Source organism: Gossypium raimondii, chromosome 4 (genome assembly GCF_025698545.1).
Source record: "Gossypium raimondii isolate GPD5lz chromosome 4, ASM2569854v1, whole genome shotgun sequence".
Lineage (NCBI taxonomy): Eukaryota > Viridiplantae > Streptophyta > Magnoliopsida > Malvales > Malvaceae > Gossypium > Gossypium raimondii.
Genome location: NC_068568.1, coordinates 1,350,207 through 1,366,524, shown reverse-complemented (window position 1 = coordinate 1,366,524; position 16,318 = coordinate 1,350,207). Strand labels below are relative to the sequence as shown.

Here is a 16,318-nt window from a genome sequence, read left to right as displayed (position 1 = left end):
CGTGCATGATATTTGCCCTCGCCTTCGCCTTGTTAATTTCTTGAACTACCTTACTGCACCATACATGCCCACCCCGATCGCTCGCATAAGAAGTCGCTTTGGAAATAGCGCCGCCAAACGGAAATATGTCTCTCGCACAACCGCTGTTATCGGTAGATGGCGCGGCGCGTTCCTTTAAGAACAGAATTTATGCATTCTGTCAGGTTCAACGTCATATGGCCATATCGTAGGCCTCCGTCGTATGCTTGTGCCCACTGTTCGAAACGTATGTTGCAAAGGTAGTCCACCCCTTCTCTGTTTTGGGATTGCAAGATTGCCAACATCTCGTGGAAACGATCTTTATTCATTTCATACCCTACCAATATAAGAACATAGCGAATATTTTATACCCCTTCTACGAATAAAACTAATTCAATTTGTAACACGCTAACCGAGTGTCGGCCAGGGGTCGTGTATACATCTCGAACACCGGACGGAAGTACATCATTTGGTGACGTAAATTGTACATATAACTCAATATAAGTTGCTCTGCTAGCAAAATGAGTCTGCACCATTGCCTCCAAGCTACGAGCACCTTTTATGTCGAACGAGTCATATGTCACCGGATCAACGAAGAACAAAATCGATCGTCATTGATCGAACTTTCATTGGCGTGGTTCAAGATTTTACGCCTAATTCTTTTACGGAGTTCTGTCAAATCTATGTTTTGGCTAAATGACAGTCGCACCGTATTCTCCGACAAAAAAACAACACCATTCTTGGTGTGGCAAACCTCACCATCGTAGTAAATAACAGCACTAATACGTTCACTCATTTTGAAACTCTAAATTCCCTAACCCTAACCTAAAATGTTTCTGCTCTGAGTTATGCATTCTAAGAAAATTATCTGCCTAATTTATAGCCTCAGCCCAAACTTGCTACTGTAGCGAAATCGCGTCCACGAGGGCGCGATTTGACACAATTTGCTCAGAAACGTCAAAAAAAAATTATTTCCTACATGACCAACTGTAGCGAAATCGCGTCCACGAGGGCGCAATTTCATAATTTCTTCTCATATAGCATCCTGGTATCAGCGATTTTATACTATTTCCTCAGAAAACGTCAAAAAAAAATTATTTCTCACATGACCACTGTAGCGAAATCGCGTCCACAAGGCCACTATTTCACAATTTCTTCTTAAATAGCATCCTAGTAGAAGCGATTTCCCACTATTTAACCAGAAACGTCAACTCGAAAAAATTTTCCGGACCCTAACTCCTAAAAAGCACGCACCCTAAACCCTAAAAGCCATAAAACCCAGCGTAAAATCGGGGTCAAAATCGCGTTCCGATATCAAGCTAAGTGATAGAGGTCGCGTCCGTCGTCGTAGCGACTGCCGACGTGGAACAATCGCGCCTCAAGGAGCGATTTCCTTCCACGTCAGCAGGTCGCATTGACGTGGACGCGACCTTCTGCCCCGTCCCCTGACATCGCTCCGACGTGGCACGATTTTGGGGGAAATGGCCCAGTCCGATAAATAATTAAAAAACCGGCCTATTTCGGTAATTTTATAAAAAAAATTAGCTTTTTTTGGTAAATCCCTCAGTAGCATCGTCAAATTTTTTAACGGATAACAATAAATTATAATTATAATTATCACAATTTTTTGTCTTTTTCCTATATTTTATGCTTAGAGTTCTATTTAAATAACAATTCTATTTTAAAATTAGCACAATATTTTTAATAATAATTGCGTTTAAATTATAATTATTGTGAAATATATAATTCTCACAACTTCTATTAAATTATAATTATTTTAAATTTATAAACAGTATTTTGTATATAAAAATATTTTATTTAATTAAAAACTTGAATTCTTATTATTTTAAATTCATCCAATTATATTCAATGATTTTATAGATTTATAGTTTTATTAATTAATAATATATTATGTTTTTTTAAGTAGAGCCTTTATAATATATGACCAAATTAATTAATTTTACATTAATATATTATTATTTTAATTAATCTTACTTTTTATTATTATATAATAATATTAATAAATTATTATTCTAATGTAGTTTAGTAATATAATTAACAATAAATGATATTTTTGTCAGTTCAAAAGTTTTTTCAAGACTCGTGCTTTTATATATATTATAGATAGATATTTTTATGATTTTTATCGGAGATATGAAAGATTAAATCACAGCCTGTCATATTTCGTCATCCAATTCGTCCGTTAATTGATTTTAATGGTTAATGTAACGAAATGTGAAAATTATTAATGTAAGAGCTTAATTAATTTTTCAAGTTAATGATAAGGGCTCAACTGGGTTCAAATTAAGTCAAGGGGCTTAGTAACTTTTTTTGGTTTTTTCTTAAGGGACTATTATAGCTATAAGCCTTTGATAAACATAAATTTTGTTATTTAATAAACTATTATCATCAAATTCACATAAACATAAAATGCGAATCAGTTTATACTTTTTTAAATAACTTTACTTTAGGTAAAATATATTTACTTTAATAATAAAATAAAGGGCTTTTATGAGTAAAAATCATAGATTAAGAGCTTATTTAACCACAAAAATAGATTGAGGGCTTGTTTGTTAAATAAAAAAGTGAGTTGAAGGGGAATAAAAAGAAAATAATAAATAAGGATGGCTAAGAAGGCAATTAGCCACGTTTCAACTTTAGTGCCGCCACACCCACAGGCGGCACCAATTCACTTTCAAAATTTAAAATGATAAATTTGCATATCAGGTCCTTGAAACTTTAGATCATTACATTTTAGTCCTATGCCGCCTCTGGCAAAGGCACCTTTGGTGTCGCCTCTGGCATCCGATTTTCCACTGTTCTGTTTTTTTTTTTGTATTATTTTGGTAAATAATAAAAAAAGTTAGTAATATATTGGTATTTTTTTATTTTTTTAGTAATATTTTAGTAAAAATCCCCCTAACCCATTTAGATGAATATTGAAATTCAAAACAATAATGACCTCAAGATTAATATTTTATAATTGTGAGATTGAGATGAAACTAGATTAATGGAAAAAATATTAGGATGATATACTAAAATATTAAAATAAAATTCCAACTTAATGCAAATGAGTCTTTTAAGGTTAAAATGTGACACAGTCCTCAGATTTTTTAAAATTTCAAAATTCAGATCTAATTGGTAGCACTATTAAGATTTTGTTATTAAATTCAAGTTAATTACAAAGTCAATTTTTTAATTACATGGCTATTAAGTGTTTATTTTTATTTAAAAATGTCATAGCAACAATTTTAACAAAAAAATATTAGAGTTACCAATTGGACCTGAATTTTAAAATTTGAAAAGTAAAGAGGTTAAAATCCTAATTTTAAAAAGTATAGGGACTTGTGGCATATTTTAACTTTTTTAATGTTTTAAATAAATTTTTTAACATTAATCTTATTATAGGTTATTATTATATTTGCTATTTTTATACAATTTTTAAACGTAAATAAAAAATATGAAAGTGTATATTGCGTAGCTAATTATAAAAATTAGGTTAAGAATTAAGCGTGATATGAACACCAAATAAAAAATAATTAAAATAATAGTATATAGATTGGTGGCCAATTACGTAATCTTATGGTTAGGTCGCCATTATCACCTTTAATATATAGTTTTTCTTTGGTAACTTTTCTTCTCCCCTGGTTCGTTTCCAAAGCCCTCCTTCCGACCCTGTTAACACCGCTTCTTGTTCCAAACCTCCGTAGATCGAGTGGATCCACCTCTCTTTTGTTCCGTTCCTCCTCCACCACGGCGAACTCTGACACCTCTTAACCCTTCAGCCGCCAATATATTATTATTAATTTTGGTTAATAAACTAATCACATTTGAACTAATTAATCAATAATTAAAGTTTTAATAAAAAAGTCAATCATTACTCGATCAATTGATTATTAATCTGATTCAATCAAACCCATGCACTAATTATAAATCTAATAAAAAGAAAATTTTGAGGGCTAAACAATAGGAAAGAAATGAGGTTTACTATTTACTAATACCAACTACAACGAAAGCCATAGTTTATGACATTATCAAGTACCCAAATCCCAAGTGAGATTTAGTCAAAATGAAAGATATGGTACATGAATAAGAAGTTTGATGTGAAATATAACTTGAATATGATACATGACTAAGAAGTTGTCATGAGTGATATGATTTTAAAAAATTATTTAGCTTAGTTTAGTTGGTTTAAATACTTTATTTTGTCGGTTGAGTCTTAATTCAATTGGCATGAACATTATTGTCAGTGGAGGAGGATCTAGATTCAAGAGCGTTAACGCGCATTATTCTTTTAATTATAGATTGGTGAGAGACTATGGGTAGTTCTAGACATTGTATCAAAAAAAGCAAATATAATCATCTATTTCGCGAACTAATTTTTCAATTTATATATATATTTTTGTGTTTTTTTAGATTATATATCGAATTCAAGTTTAAGGACTAAATTGAAAATTTGTCAAATTTCAAAACTAATGTACACAACAAAATTTAGAGACTAAAATTGAAAATTCTGGCAGGCTTTATCCGTAAAAAAAAAAAAAGAAAAGTCGATTCAAAGTTTAAACAATGGCTTAGATGCCCATTTGGTTTGACATTTTAGATCATAGTTTCCAAGTATACGACCCAAAAACCTTTACTAAATTATATAAAAAAAGACCCTTCAATGGAAACATGGATGGAATTTGAGATAAAGAACCATACCCATACACTAAACCAGAAACTAAATTTCTTTAATACACTCAAACAAGCTCTTATGATCCCTTACAAATCTCCCAACATCATCGTACTATGTTTTTTGGTCTCCATACCCCTATGTTTCACCTTGTTTTTCCATGAAATGATGCTCCAACAAACAATCATTGCAGCCATGGATATGCTGAGAGAACCCAATGCCAAAACAATGGCAAATAGTTTCTTTTATAAACTGATCCAACTCGCTCTCCTCCGGCTACTTCCGCTTCATCTATCGGAGCTCTGCGTCGCGGTGGTTACTATTGACTCGGTATCAAGAAAGGAAAAATCAGAGATGGTACGAAGACTTGTAGACAAAGAAAGGTGGAGAGGAATCCTTGTTACTTCAATGTATGTTCAGTTCGTTTCGAATGGGTTTTTACTCGGTTCGACATGGTTGATGATGAACTATTATGTTATTGTGAGGAGCTTTTGTTATAATGTGTTCACTGCGGCATTTCTTCGAATATGTGGTGTGGGTTTGGTAGTGAAATTTTTAGAATGGATGGTTATGTGGAATATGAGTATCGTGATCTCAACGTCGGAGGAGGTACATGGAGTGGATGCTCTAGGACTCTCGGCTTATCTTTGCCGAGGCAAAGAAAGACGAGGGTTCTTGTTGACGTTCGTATTCTTTGTGTCGAGAATCGGGTTACGGTTTGTATGTTTTAACAACGAAAGCTATGGAAAAAGGTGGTGGATGATTTTAGGGGTTAGCTTGATTTGTCTGGGGAAGGTGATAAAATGGGTGGTTTGTGTGATGTATTTCTATCATTGCAAAGAAGGGAGGCTAGAACGGGTTGATGTGGAAGTAGGAGAACTTGTGATAAATTGTAAATCCGAGACTTAGTTGATTCATGCAATTACTTATAAAAAGTAATATTCAATAAATATAAATTCGAATCTCAATATATATAATTTTTTTTTTATTTCTATACTTCGTCTATGAAAATAATCATGTTCAATAAGAGCAAAGTTAAGTATTTTTGTAAGAGGAGCCGAGATAAAACTATAAAATGTTGGGAGGGCCAGAACTAAAAATTATATTAAAAAAGACTTAATTTGTGAATTATTAATTATTAAAAGAACCAAAGGTATAATCTTTTTATTTGATTAAAGATAAAAAAAATGACTTAAATCAATAGTTTTACTTTTTGAAGGGACTTGAATAAAATTTCTCATTTAGTTAAGAGGGCCAAGACCCGGCTTGCCCCTCTAGTTACGTCTTTTGTTCAACATTCGAGTCCAACATATTTTCAAACATGGATAACTAACTTCGTTAAGTTTGCTATTTTCAAAACTTAATGCGTCAAATATATTATCGCAGACGTAATGCTATATCGGCTTGTTATCTCCACATATTATTTTAACAAAAAAGCCATTTAAATGATTCAACAACTGCCATTTACATCAAGACTAAAATTTCAAAATTCAAAAAATCCAGATAGAGGCTGTGGACTAAATCTCTAACTTCATGCATAGTACATGACTACTAGTAGAATTTAACCAATCATATTTAACAACTGCGATTTGGTCAATAATAAGTTTTCAAAATTTGAAAAGTATAAGGACTAAAATTGATCAAATTAAAATATAGATACTAAATCCACAAATTATGTAAAGTACATGATCTAATAGCAGAATATAAACCATCGAAATAATAGAGTAATGCGAATTCACTCCAAATAAAAAAGTAGAGACTAAATTGAATAAATATGTAAAAATTAAGAGCTAAATTTATTATTATTTTTTGTATATAAAACACCAAAATAAGCACTAATCTGAATCCGAACCAAATTGTGTGGTTTGGGTGATAACACTAACTCGAAACTTAACCAAACAATACAAAATCCAAATCGAATTAAATACATTGGTTCAAATTAGTTTTTCGATTTACTCGGTTTTTTTGCTCAGCCCTAGTATAGGGACTACTATTGTATTTTTACCCAAAATTGTCTATTTAAGTTTGGTTAAAATATTCCATAAGTCCCTGCATTTTTCATAAATTTAGAATTTAGTATTTGTACTTTTATTTATAGGAATGCAATCATTCTATTTTTAGATTTCAAATTTGTTAGCATTGTTAAATTTATTTTGCTAAATTCAAGTTTATTATAATGTCATTTTTTAGTTACATGGCGACCTAGTGAGTATGTTTTATTTTTATTTTAAAATGTCAACCCAATAAATTTAACAAAGAAAAGTTAACAACGTTAACAATTAGACCTAAAATTTGAAATCTAAAAAGTAATTAAATTCTGAAAATAAAAATATAAGGACTAAATTTTAAATTTACGAAGATTATAGGGACTTGAACTTAACATTATCTTTTTAATTACATTGCTACCAATTGAACATTTTTATTTCAAAAGTCACCCAACAAATTTAACAATGTTAACGATTCGACATGAATTTTAAAATTTAAAAAGTAGAAAAATTAAATTCATAAAATAAAAATATAAAAACTAAATTATAAATTTGTGAAGAATACATGGATATATTGAGTTTTTCTTTTTACCAAGTATATGGGAAATGTAAAGTATATACACAAATAAAAGTAAAAATACATACATAAATGACCTGCAAAGCTGAAAAGAGTGGGAAAATCGGAGTATCCACGAAAAAAAAAGTACAAAGGGGAGACTCTTTTTTTTTTTTTTTGTAGCGTCTATGTTAGGTTGATTTTTGATTTTGCATGGAAGCAAAGAAGAGGAAACTAGACCTTGATTGGAACAAGTTACTCTCTAAAGACGTAGCGGATGAAGAGCCACCGCCGCCGTTAGTGGTTATCAAGGCTGAGCCACATCCACCACCGAGGAAATCGGACACAATGGGCGGCGGCGATGATCAAGGGAAAGAGGAATTTTGGGAGAGTTTGCCTGATGATAAGCTGGAAGAGAAGATTCTACGGCAGCAAAGGAATCTGGAATGCTTTGGCTCTAAATTACCGGATAAAGGGAAGAAGATTAGCGATCAGCTTCGGCTTCTCGAGGAGGAGAAAAGACGGAGAACGGTTTCGCGAGCGAAAATGGTTTGTTCTTTGACTAGAATTTGGTGTTTCAGTGAAAACAATAGGGAAGAACGAAATTAGGGAAAGTTGCATGATGGGTTATTTGGGAAATGAACTTTTTTTTGGGTACTAATTTAACTAATTAGTGAGTTTGGATTTACATTTTCTAAAATTAGGGTAAAGAGACAATGGTTGTGTTTTTAAAGTAATTTTCCTCCGTTTGCTATAGGTGTTTTACTAGTATACTTGATAAATTATTGCTTGCATTGTTGCTTGTCAAGTATTATTTATTTAGAAGGAAAGAGGGCATTCCTTTTTTGTGGTAATAAAATTGGGGTGGTTGTTTCACATTTCAGAATAAGGTGACCCTTTTACTAAGTAAAACATTGATTGTTTGCATTGTTTTTTTGTTGGACAGAATGCTGATGAATGTGAGAAGCCCGGGCAATCTCCGAGCTCAGATCTTGTTGGTAAGGTTTTGAATAATTTGAGTTTTTTTTTTTTTCAAGTCTTGCTTGGGAGTCTTTAGTGAACTTTGGTTTCCAAGTAGCCCGGAAATTTTGTTGATTCTGAGATTCTACTGTGGTAGTGTTGTTTATACTTAACACTTGGCTATTGATATGTTACAGAATTCAGCTTGAAATGGTTCATTTCTGTTATGTAACTAAATGTGAGATAATGTGGCATAAGTGATGATGCTGGTAATCTTAGATGGGATGAAACCTTTGTTGTTGTGCTCCACTGCATTGAAATAGAGCTAATGGCTTATGACACAGAAGGGTGTAACGTGAGATAATGTGGCATAATGGCCAAAGCTTTCCTGCTCTGGTTTGTGGGGAAAAGTGTATTTTTATTTAAGACCATATTGATCAAATAGCCTGAATTTGGTTGTAACAGATGAATTTCTCCCCCCCCCTTTGTAGATGATTGAGAATTAGAGTGAAATCAACCTTGTATGGTGGGTTATATTATGTTATGTTCCTCCTTTCTCAGTATGGTTACCATCTCTCCCTCCTCCCCCCCCCCCTTTTGTAGATGATTGAATTAGAGTGAAATCAACCTTGTATGGTGGATTATATTATGTTATTTTCCTCCTTGCTCAGTATGGTTACCATGATGATGGTAATATTCTATTGATCCAGCCATTATTAGTACTTAGAGCTTTGACTGTTTCAAGCTCAAGATATGCTATCTTTTAAGGATTAGTGTAGTGATGACTTACGTGCATAAGCAGGACAATTTCTTTGTAACTTTAGAATTCTGGTTTTTGAAATCTATTTAAGGACGTTAAATATTTCCTGCAGGTTCTTCTAATGGCTTTGAACATCAGAGTAAATCACAACAAGCTTTCTCACAATCTGCATTTGGTGCTAGTTTTTGTAAAAAGTTGGAAGAAAATGTAAACTGCTACTACTCAGTTGAAATATTACTCTTTTATTAGCATTGTTCAGTGCAAAATGCTGTTTCTTCTAGATGTTTCTAAGTTAAATGATAGATTGCAGGATAGGAATTTGTAATTGAATGTGACCAGGGAACATGCTTGCTTTTGTACTTTATGTTACAGACAGATTCTAGGTCACTCAACACATTTGAGAAAAGTTTATCAGTTTTGAATCGTTGTGACTACCAAAAAATGAGATGCAACGGGGAGTTTTCACAGAGTGAAAGGGTGAAAGTTCGAAGATCACCAAGACGGATGAATTCACAACACCAAATGAAGCCTTCTTTTGGTGATCAAAAGGGTAGGACAGCTACATTATCTTCTCTTTTTAACACGGATGACAACTTGACAAGCATTGCAAAGTAAGCAATTTTACGTTCCATAAGTGTTCTTTTTCCTTCTTCTCCTCCCGTGTGCTTGTGCACTTGTGTTTCCTTTCTCATATTGGATGTAATTGGAAATATCTGGTGAACAATTTTTCTGATATCTTGCAGCTCTCTTCCTCTCTCTCTCTCCGACATTTTAGTTTTGACTGTCTGTTGTCCATTAAAGATATTCTTTTTAATGTTCGACATATTTTTGGTATTTGATCTGATTGTTTTCAGTTAACTTGAGTAGTTCAATTATTGCCTTGCCTGCATGTTGAATTTCCCCATTCCTTTTGTGTAGGAAGGATGCTATTCAAGTCCAACCATCGAATTATTCAAAGTGTAGGCAGGTACACATACTTCTCTTTCTTCTATTACTGTCATGATTATCTAATGTTGAACACCTGCCCAGTTTGTGAATGTCACTATTGATGCAGGAGTAGTTTAGGTTCAGAGTTTAAGGTAAATGTAATAATGTGTTACTGCGGTGGTGCAGATAATATCAATGTAGTTTGGGAATGTTTAGGATATCTTAGGTTATTGTAATGCTTTCTTTGTCGTTCAATAACATTAAGAGCTACAACAGATTCTTGGTTTCGTTTTTAGTTCCTATCCTATATGATCTAATTCTAATTTTAGTGATTTTTCAAGTCACATTCTAGGAATTGTCAATCTTGTCTTGATTTAGCATTCAAGAGGCCTGGCTTCTGTATTGATAGAAGGGCATGTGTCTCCATTTCTGTGTTATTGACTTGTCTTATTCTGAGCAATTTAAAAGTCTATCGAAAGAATAAAAGGGCTTCTGGGTGGACATTAGAATATGCTAAAATGCTTTTTATGCTTGGAGATTGATTTTATGTACCATATTGTGATCATTCTTTTTTCTTTTCTTTCTTCGTTTGTTTGTTTGGTCTTTAGAGTTGAAAATTGATCCCTTCCAATGAACTTATTAGTTATTCACTTTGTTGAATATTCTCTAACCGAGACACTTAATTTCTGAAAAATTCTTCATATAGGCCCTCTGTGAAACTCATATAAGTTGGTTACTTTGGTGATTTTGGGATTTGGGTGAAAGAACTGTTTTGCATGATTGTAGGTGTCTTGACTATCTTTCTAAATTCAAAATCTTAAAAGTGAAAGAATGTGGAATTTGTCCTGCCATGTAAATATAGGTTTTGTCATCAGTTGTCCGTGTACCTTTTTGCCATGCTGTGATGAAAATTCCTGCTGCCACTGTAACTAGGTTTTTGTCTTCATTTATTGACTGGTTCAATGGTATATAACTGAAACAGGGCCAGACTGTTGTTATTGTAGATGAGGAAGAACCACAGTTAGTAAAGACAACAGAGCTTGAAGTTGAACTTCCAAATTGGTTAGTGGAACTTCCAATATGTTCTTTTCTTCCCATTATATAATAGCTTATCATTATTTGGTTGCTTCCAGCCACATCTGATCATTTTGAAATTTTTCAGCAAAAAGGATGCTAGGATCTATTATCCATCAAGGTTTGTGATTTTTCCTTTTTTTGGTGAGAATGGATTATTTCTGCAGACAATTTTAGCAGAATGTAATTGGTCTATCATATCTTTTTTGCCTTGTCTATGGATACAGGGATGATCCAGAATCTGTTGAAATTTGTTTTGGTGATATTGACAGCCTTGCTCCTGAAACCTTCTTGACATCTCAAATTATGAATTTCTACATCCGGTAAGTGTTTAAGTGATTACAAATAAATCTTTTTTTCCTCGTATGACAAGCTTCTCAACTTGCATGGAGTGACTGTTGAGTGTGTAAGGTTGGTCCCCATTGGGTCATTTTGAATTCTAATCAGCTTTGGTTTCAATTTTTTATTTTATCCTGGATTTTGTTAGATCCAATTTGAGTCTTGACGTTTTGAATTTATGGATAGAAGATAAATTTGGTTGGACTATTCAAGTAAAAGTAGATTTGGTTTCAAGTGGGTTGGGCAGTTGCAGTGTTGTCAAGGTGTGCACCTAGGCGCATCTATGCCTTGCTCCTTAGTGCTAGATAACAAAAGCTCAATTTTAAAGTTGTAGCTTATTGAAGCAATGTTTATGCTGGGAAACTAATGGTTTCCTCTACTATTGATATTGTGCCTTTGAATGCTCTGTGAAATGAGCATAAAAAACTGTCTGCTTGAGTTTTGAAATTTGATACTTTGTCTGACATCTTTCTTTTGGTTGCATGGAAAGCCCAATTTTGTTAAAATTTCATTGTTAGGGAAAATAAGTTTAAATGCTTAATTTAGTTAGAAAATTTTGTTGAATAGCTACTACATGATCAATATATAATTTTTTTTGCTAGATAATAGATCATGCTATATGCAGCACTGTACTTCTAGTTATAGCCACAGTTTTGTCCTTTTGGCCAGATATTTGCGGCAGCAGGCATCCCCAACAAACAGGGCTATATGTGACTATCATATTTTTAACACATATTTTTACCCGAAGCTGAAGGAAGCTGTATCATACAAGGTTTTATCTTTCCTGTTCTCTTATAGATGGTTGCCTTTTTCATGGTGTAAGGTGAATAAATTATGCTGCTTTGGGATCTGTGGAATCATTTTATCAAACCTGATCTGGTAGAACTGGGTTCTTGAGTTGTAGTGTGCTACTTTTATGCTATATATATATAATAAGCTAATGTTATAGTTTTATGCTTCACTCTTCAAGACATTTTACCTTTGTTTTTGGATAGAGCAACTTGAGATCAACAATAATTTTAAATTTCAGAAAAATACAGTGTATGTTTGATGTATGTGCTATTTTAAGTTTTTATCTAACCTTTTTTCACACTGGCGGGTTAGAAACTGCATTGTTTTCAAATATGTGCTTTCACCAGATCAATGATTGTAATGTAGTGTCTGTGTGTAATTTGCTGAATTCTCAAACTATTTGACTATTATGATTGATAGTTCTCCAACTCATACTTGTGAGGTCCTTTTTTTGCTTTCTATTAAATAGGGGAGTGACAAAGATTCCTTATTCATCAAGTTCAGAAGGTGGTGGAAAGGTGTCAATATTTTCCAGAAAGCATATATACTTATTCCAATTAATGAAGAGTGAGTTTTCCTGCTATAGATATGTACTTTCAAGCATGTATAATGTACCATTTAAACCTATAACGATTGATGCTTGCTGAGTTCCTGTTAAATGTCCTGCCACAGGACTTCATTTGCATGACATTACATAGATATGGGTTTGAAAATGGGTTGGAAACTACAATTATATGCCAAAATGGTGGTTTTAACTGTTAGGAAAAAACACTATGTTCAGTTTGAGAAAGAATCGGTGCAGTAACAAAGTAGGAAAAAATTAACTTTGGAAACGAGAAAGGAGTCGGAGAAGGGTAGAATGTGGCCCTTTGTTTCAATATGGTGGACCACTGGAAACAGGCATTATGCATCTTCCAATATGCAAAGAATGGAGGAAAGAAGAGGGGAGAGAAAGAGGGTCTGTAGACATGCAAAGACATTTTTCTCAAAATGAGAGACATCGAAAACACTATATATTTCAACAATTCACTTTCCTATCAATGAACATTTTCAATTCTTGAAATCATAATAACCATCTCCTTAATTTTCTTGGATTAGAAATTATAATTCGACTTTGTTACTGAAGTGGTACTGTTACTCGAAAAAAACTTTTTAGCTGTCATGTCCTAGTTTTTGGATCTGAAAAAGATGTATAGGACAGGATACTTGTTTTATTCGACCATGTAGGGATAATCGATTTTGGGTTTGTAATAAATGGAATAATTTCCAATGATCATTGCCTTACTTTTGTCATTGCATATAGTCTTGTGTGTCTTAGCTAATTTTTGAGTGACTATTATGCTTTTTGTCAAAGATGAAGGTGAATTATGTGCTTCTATTTGCCATGCTTATGAGTGAAAATTGGTTAATGAAATAAACTAGATAGGTTGTTTCAAAAGGATAAAATTTTATGGATCAATGGTTTAAGCCATTTGTTTGATTAAGTTGATTCAGTACCTTTCTGCATACTTCACTCCTTTACGCCTCCCTAAATTAGGTTGAACTTATTCATATCTTTTGATTTGGTTGTTGCTTTTCTTGTATCCAGTTACCATTGGAGTTTGGTCATCATTTGTATACCTGACAAAGAAGAGGAATTAAGACCAATTATCCTTCATTTGGATTCATTGGGACTTCATTCTAGCAGATTGGTTTTTAAGAACATTAAAAGGTGAGACAAAATAAGCCAAAGGATTATAAATGGTCATGTAGTACTATAATTTGTCTTTATCTCTAGATTCATAACAGTAATAAGCCATGTGATACTGCAAAAGGAAATACCATAAGGATAGTGCTTTTTCTGTTTATAATAGCATGCTTTTGATACCAGCATACCTCTTCATTCATTTCAAGTGATAGAAGTAAAAGGATTTGATTATATGGGAATCTTCAGCATCTTTCAGCTGTTCCATTATTTGAGAAGTTCTAGTATAAGCTTTTAAAATAAGCTTTCCATCAGGTCCAACCTCACAAAAAATACCCAATTATGCTAATTATTACAACCTTTGTGATTTTTTGTATAATTACACAAATTATCACTTCTTCCATAATGTTTTGTGTAATTAGACAAATTATTACAAATCTTGTAATGTTTTGTGTAACATGAATCACACAAAATATTACCCTATTATACAAACTATTACTACTTTTGTAATGTTTTGTATAACATTGGAGTTGGTGGAAAGCTTATATTAAGGAGCTCTTTTTAGAATTTTCTTGCATTATCTAATCACTTTATATCAACATTTAAATTGAAGCCTTTTTGGGTGGATTTCAGTTATGTCCTAACTTCTGCATTTCATAGCACATACAATCCTGATTTTTTTTTTGTGTGTTTATTTTATTGGTAATATTGTAGCATACATGTGCAACCGATGCTTGACTGGTTAGCCTCCTAATGGGTTCTTAAATCTAATAGACAATTTAAATCTTGGTTTTAGCTACATGAGGGAAGAATGGACCTATTTGAATCAAGAGGTCGCTCCTTCAGATCTTCCAATTGCGGACAAAATATGGGAAAATCTCCCACGAAGGATTGACGAGAAAACAATAGCTGTAAGTTTTTACTTGCAAGGTCTTAAATGACCTCATTTGCTTATGGACTTTGAACCTCAAGTTGCTAAAGTGTATATATATTTCCCTTTAATCTACTGTCCGTTGCCAGATTTTAGATATTCTGAACATAAAAATCTTTAACATTGAGTCTGTTTGCTGAAAACCGGTTTATTTTCTTAGCAAATCACTAAATCCTTTTTTTCTTTTTGGCTTTTTTTAAAATTGTTTCAACTTTATACTTTGCCGAATAAAGCATCTTGCTAACAAACTTGGTGGCTTGGTGCAAATAAATTGACGTCTGTTACAAGAATTTATGTTTGAAACAATCTTGGTGGGAGTACTTATGTGGCATGGTCAACTTTGAGGACTAAATCACATATGGTTATCTTTTCGTAGATATAAATGTTGGCTTCTCATTCTAAAACCGTAACATATGGGTTTTCTGTTGATATATATTGCCAGGTTCCCCAGCAAAAGAATGATTATGATTGTGGTCTCTTTGTTCTTTTCTTTATGGAGCGCTTCATCGAAGAGGCCCCTGAAAGACTGAAAAAGAAAGATTTAGCAATGGTACCTGTGTCTTCCTCCCTGATCTTTTACAAAAGTGATCTCATTCTGTTTACTCGGTTAACCTATTTCGAATTTTCAGTTTGGCAAGCAATGGTTCAGACCTGAAGAAGCCTCTAGCTTGAGAACGAGAATACGGAACTTACTAATCGAACAATTCCAAACTACAACCGAGGAACAATTCCAAACTACAATCGAGGATACGGGTGGTTCACAATCTTCTCCTTCATCCTAACTCCTTTTTAAGTTGGTGCTCCAGCATGAATCTGGTGCCAGAAAAAATTGACACACCAGCAGATCGGGTACCATCTTTGTACAGCTTCCTTATGGTCCTCACATTCAAATGCATCAATGGCAAAATCAGGTACTTAAAAAAAACTTTCGTAATTGCTTTTGTATAGTTTAATCGGAAAAAAAAATTTGTCATTGTTATTATGCAAAAGAGTGAACAAATGGAGGCTAGGATTCAAATTGACCAGTTTTTCAATACATAGGATTTAAAAAAACTGGTGATCATGGTGTTTTTAAGGCATTCATTCATTTGTGTTTAAGAGCCCTTTTATCCAAAATCTCTTTTGTTCGCTAACAGGTGACTAGGTTTTTGATAATCAAGGAATTTTAGTATACTGATTGACTATCAACATGACATTTATAGTTTGTGCTAGGTTGTTTGAACTGGACCGGTTGGACTGGGAATTGGACAGGGTATGGGTCCGGAGAAAGGCATTGAACCAGTTGACCTGAGAACCGGTACAAACCGGTTGAACTGGGCAAAAAACCGGTTGAACTTGAACTGAAATTTTTAATATATATTTTAAAATTTTAATGATTTTTTAATTCAACCGGACATATCAGTTGAACCTGTTGGATTGATGGCCTGATTGGTTCAATCACTAGCCATTCCTGAAAACCTTGAGTTTGTGTTTTGTGTATTTATATGGTTAACAAGAAAAAGATATGAAAATATAATATAAATAGCATAATATAGGGGCGAAGGAAAATTTTTTTTTTGGGGGTTAGAATTGAATTTTAATTTTTTGGGTGTTAGAATTGAATGGTAATTTTTTTAG

General features: G+C 33.1%; 2 protein-coding genes across 4 annotated transcripts; both read left to right on the top strand.

The window, feature by feature from the left end:
* The first annotated feature begins 4,518 nt into the window (after positions 1-4,518).
* On the top strand, positions 4,519-5,603 carry LOC105778745 (uncharacterized). The gene has a single exon (XM_012602502.2). It carries the CDS (start codon positions 4,685-4,687, stop codon positions 5,600-5,602), a length of 918 nt encoding a protein of 305 aa, XP_012457956.1. The 5' UTR covers positions 4,519-4,684; the 3' UTR covers position 5,603.
* A 1,749-nt stretch (positions 5,604-7,352) lies between these two features.
* LOC105780329 (ubiquitin-like-specific protease 1D) lies at positions 7,353-16,090 on the top strand. Of its 3 annotated transcripts, none has more exons than XR_001129245.2 (15): positions 7,353-7,783; positions 8,181-8,232; positions 9,067-9,161; positions 9,327-9,565; positions 9,873-9,921; positions 10,864-10,943; positions 11,044-11,076; positions 11,183-11,278; positions 11,964-12,066; positions 12,556-12,653; positions 13,675-13,797; positions 14,567-14,681; positions 15,144-15,251; positions 15,331-15,612; positions 15,914-16,090. XR_001129245.2 is itself a non-coding variant. In XM_012604588.2 (14 exons), the coding sequence occupies exons 1-14, from the start codon at positions 7,448-7,450 to the stop codon at positions 15,481-15,483; spliced, it is 1,680 nt and encodes a 559-aa protein (XP_012460042.1). In that variant the 5' UTR covers positions 7,353-7,447; the 3' UTR covers positions 15,484-15,817. The 3 variants fall into 3 exon arrangements, 1 of the variants encoding a protein (XP_012460042.1); XR_001129246.2 differs by having other exon boundaries at positions 15,904-16,090; XM_012604588.2 differs by lacking the exon at positions 15,914-16,090 and having other exon boundaries at positions 15,331-15,817.
* Positions 16,091-16,318: the final 228 nt, after the last annotated feature.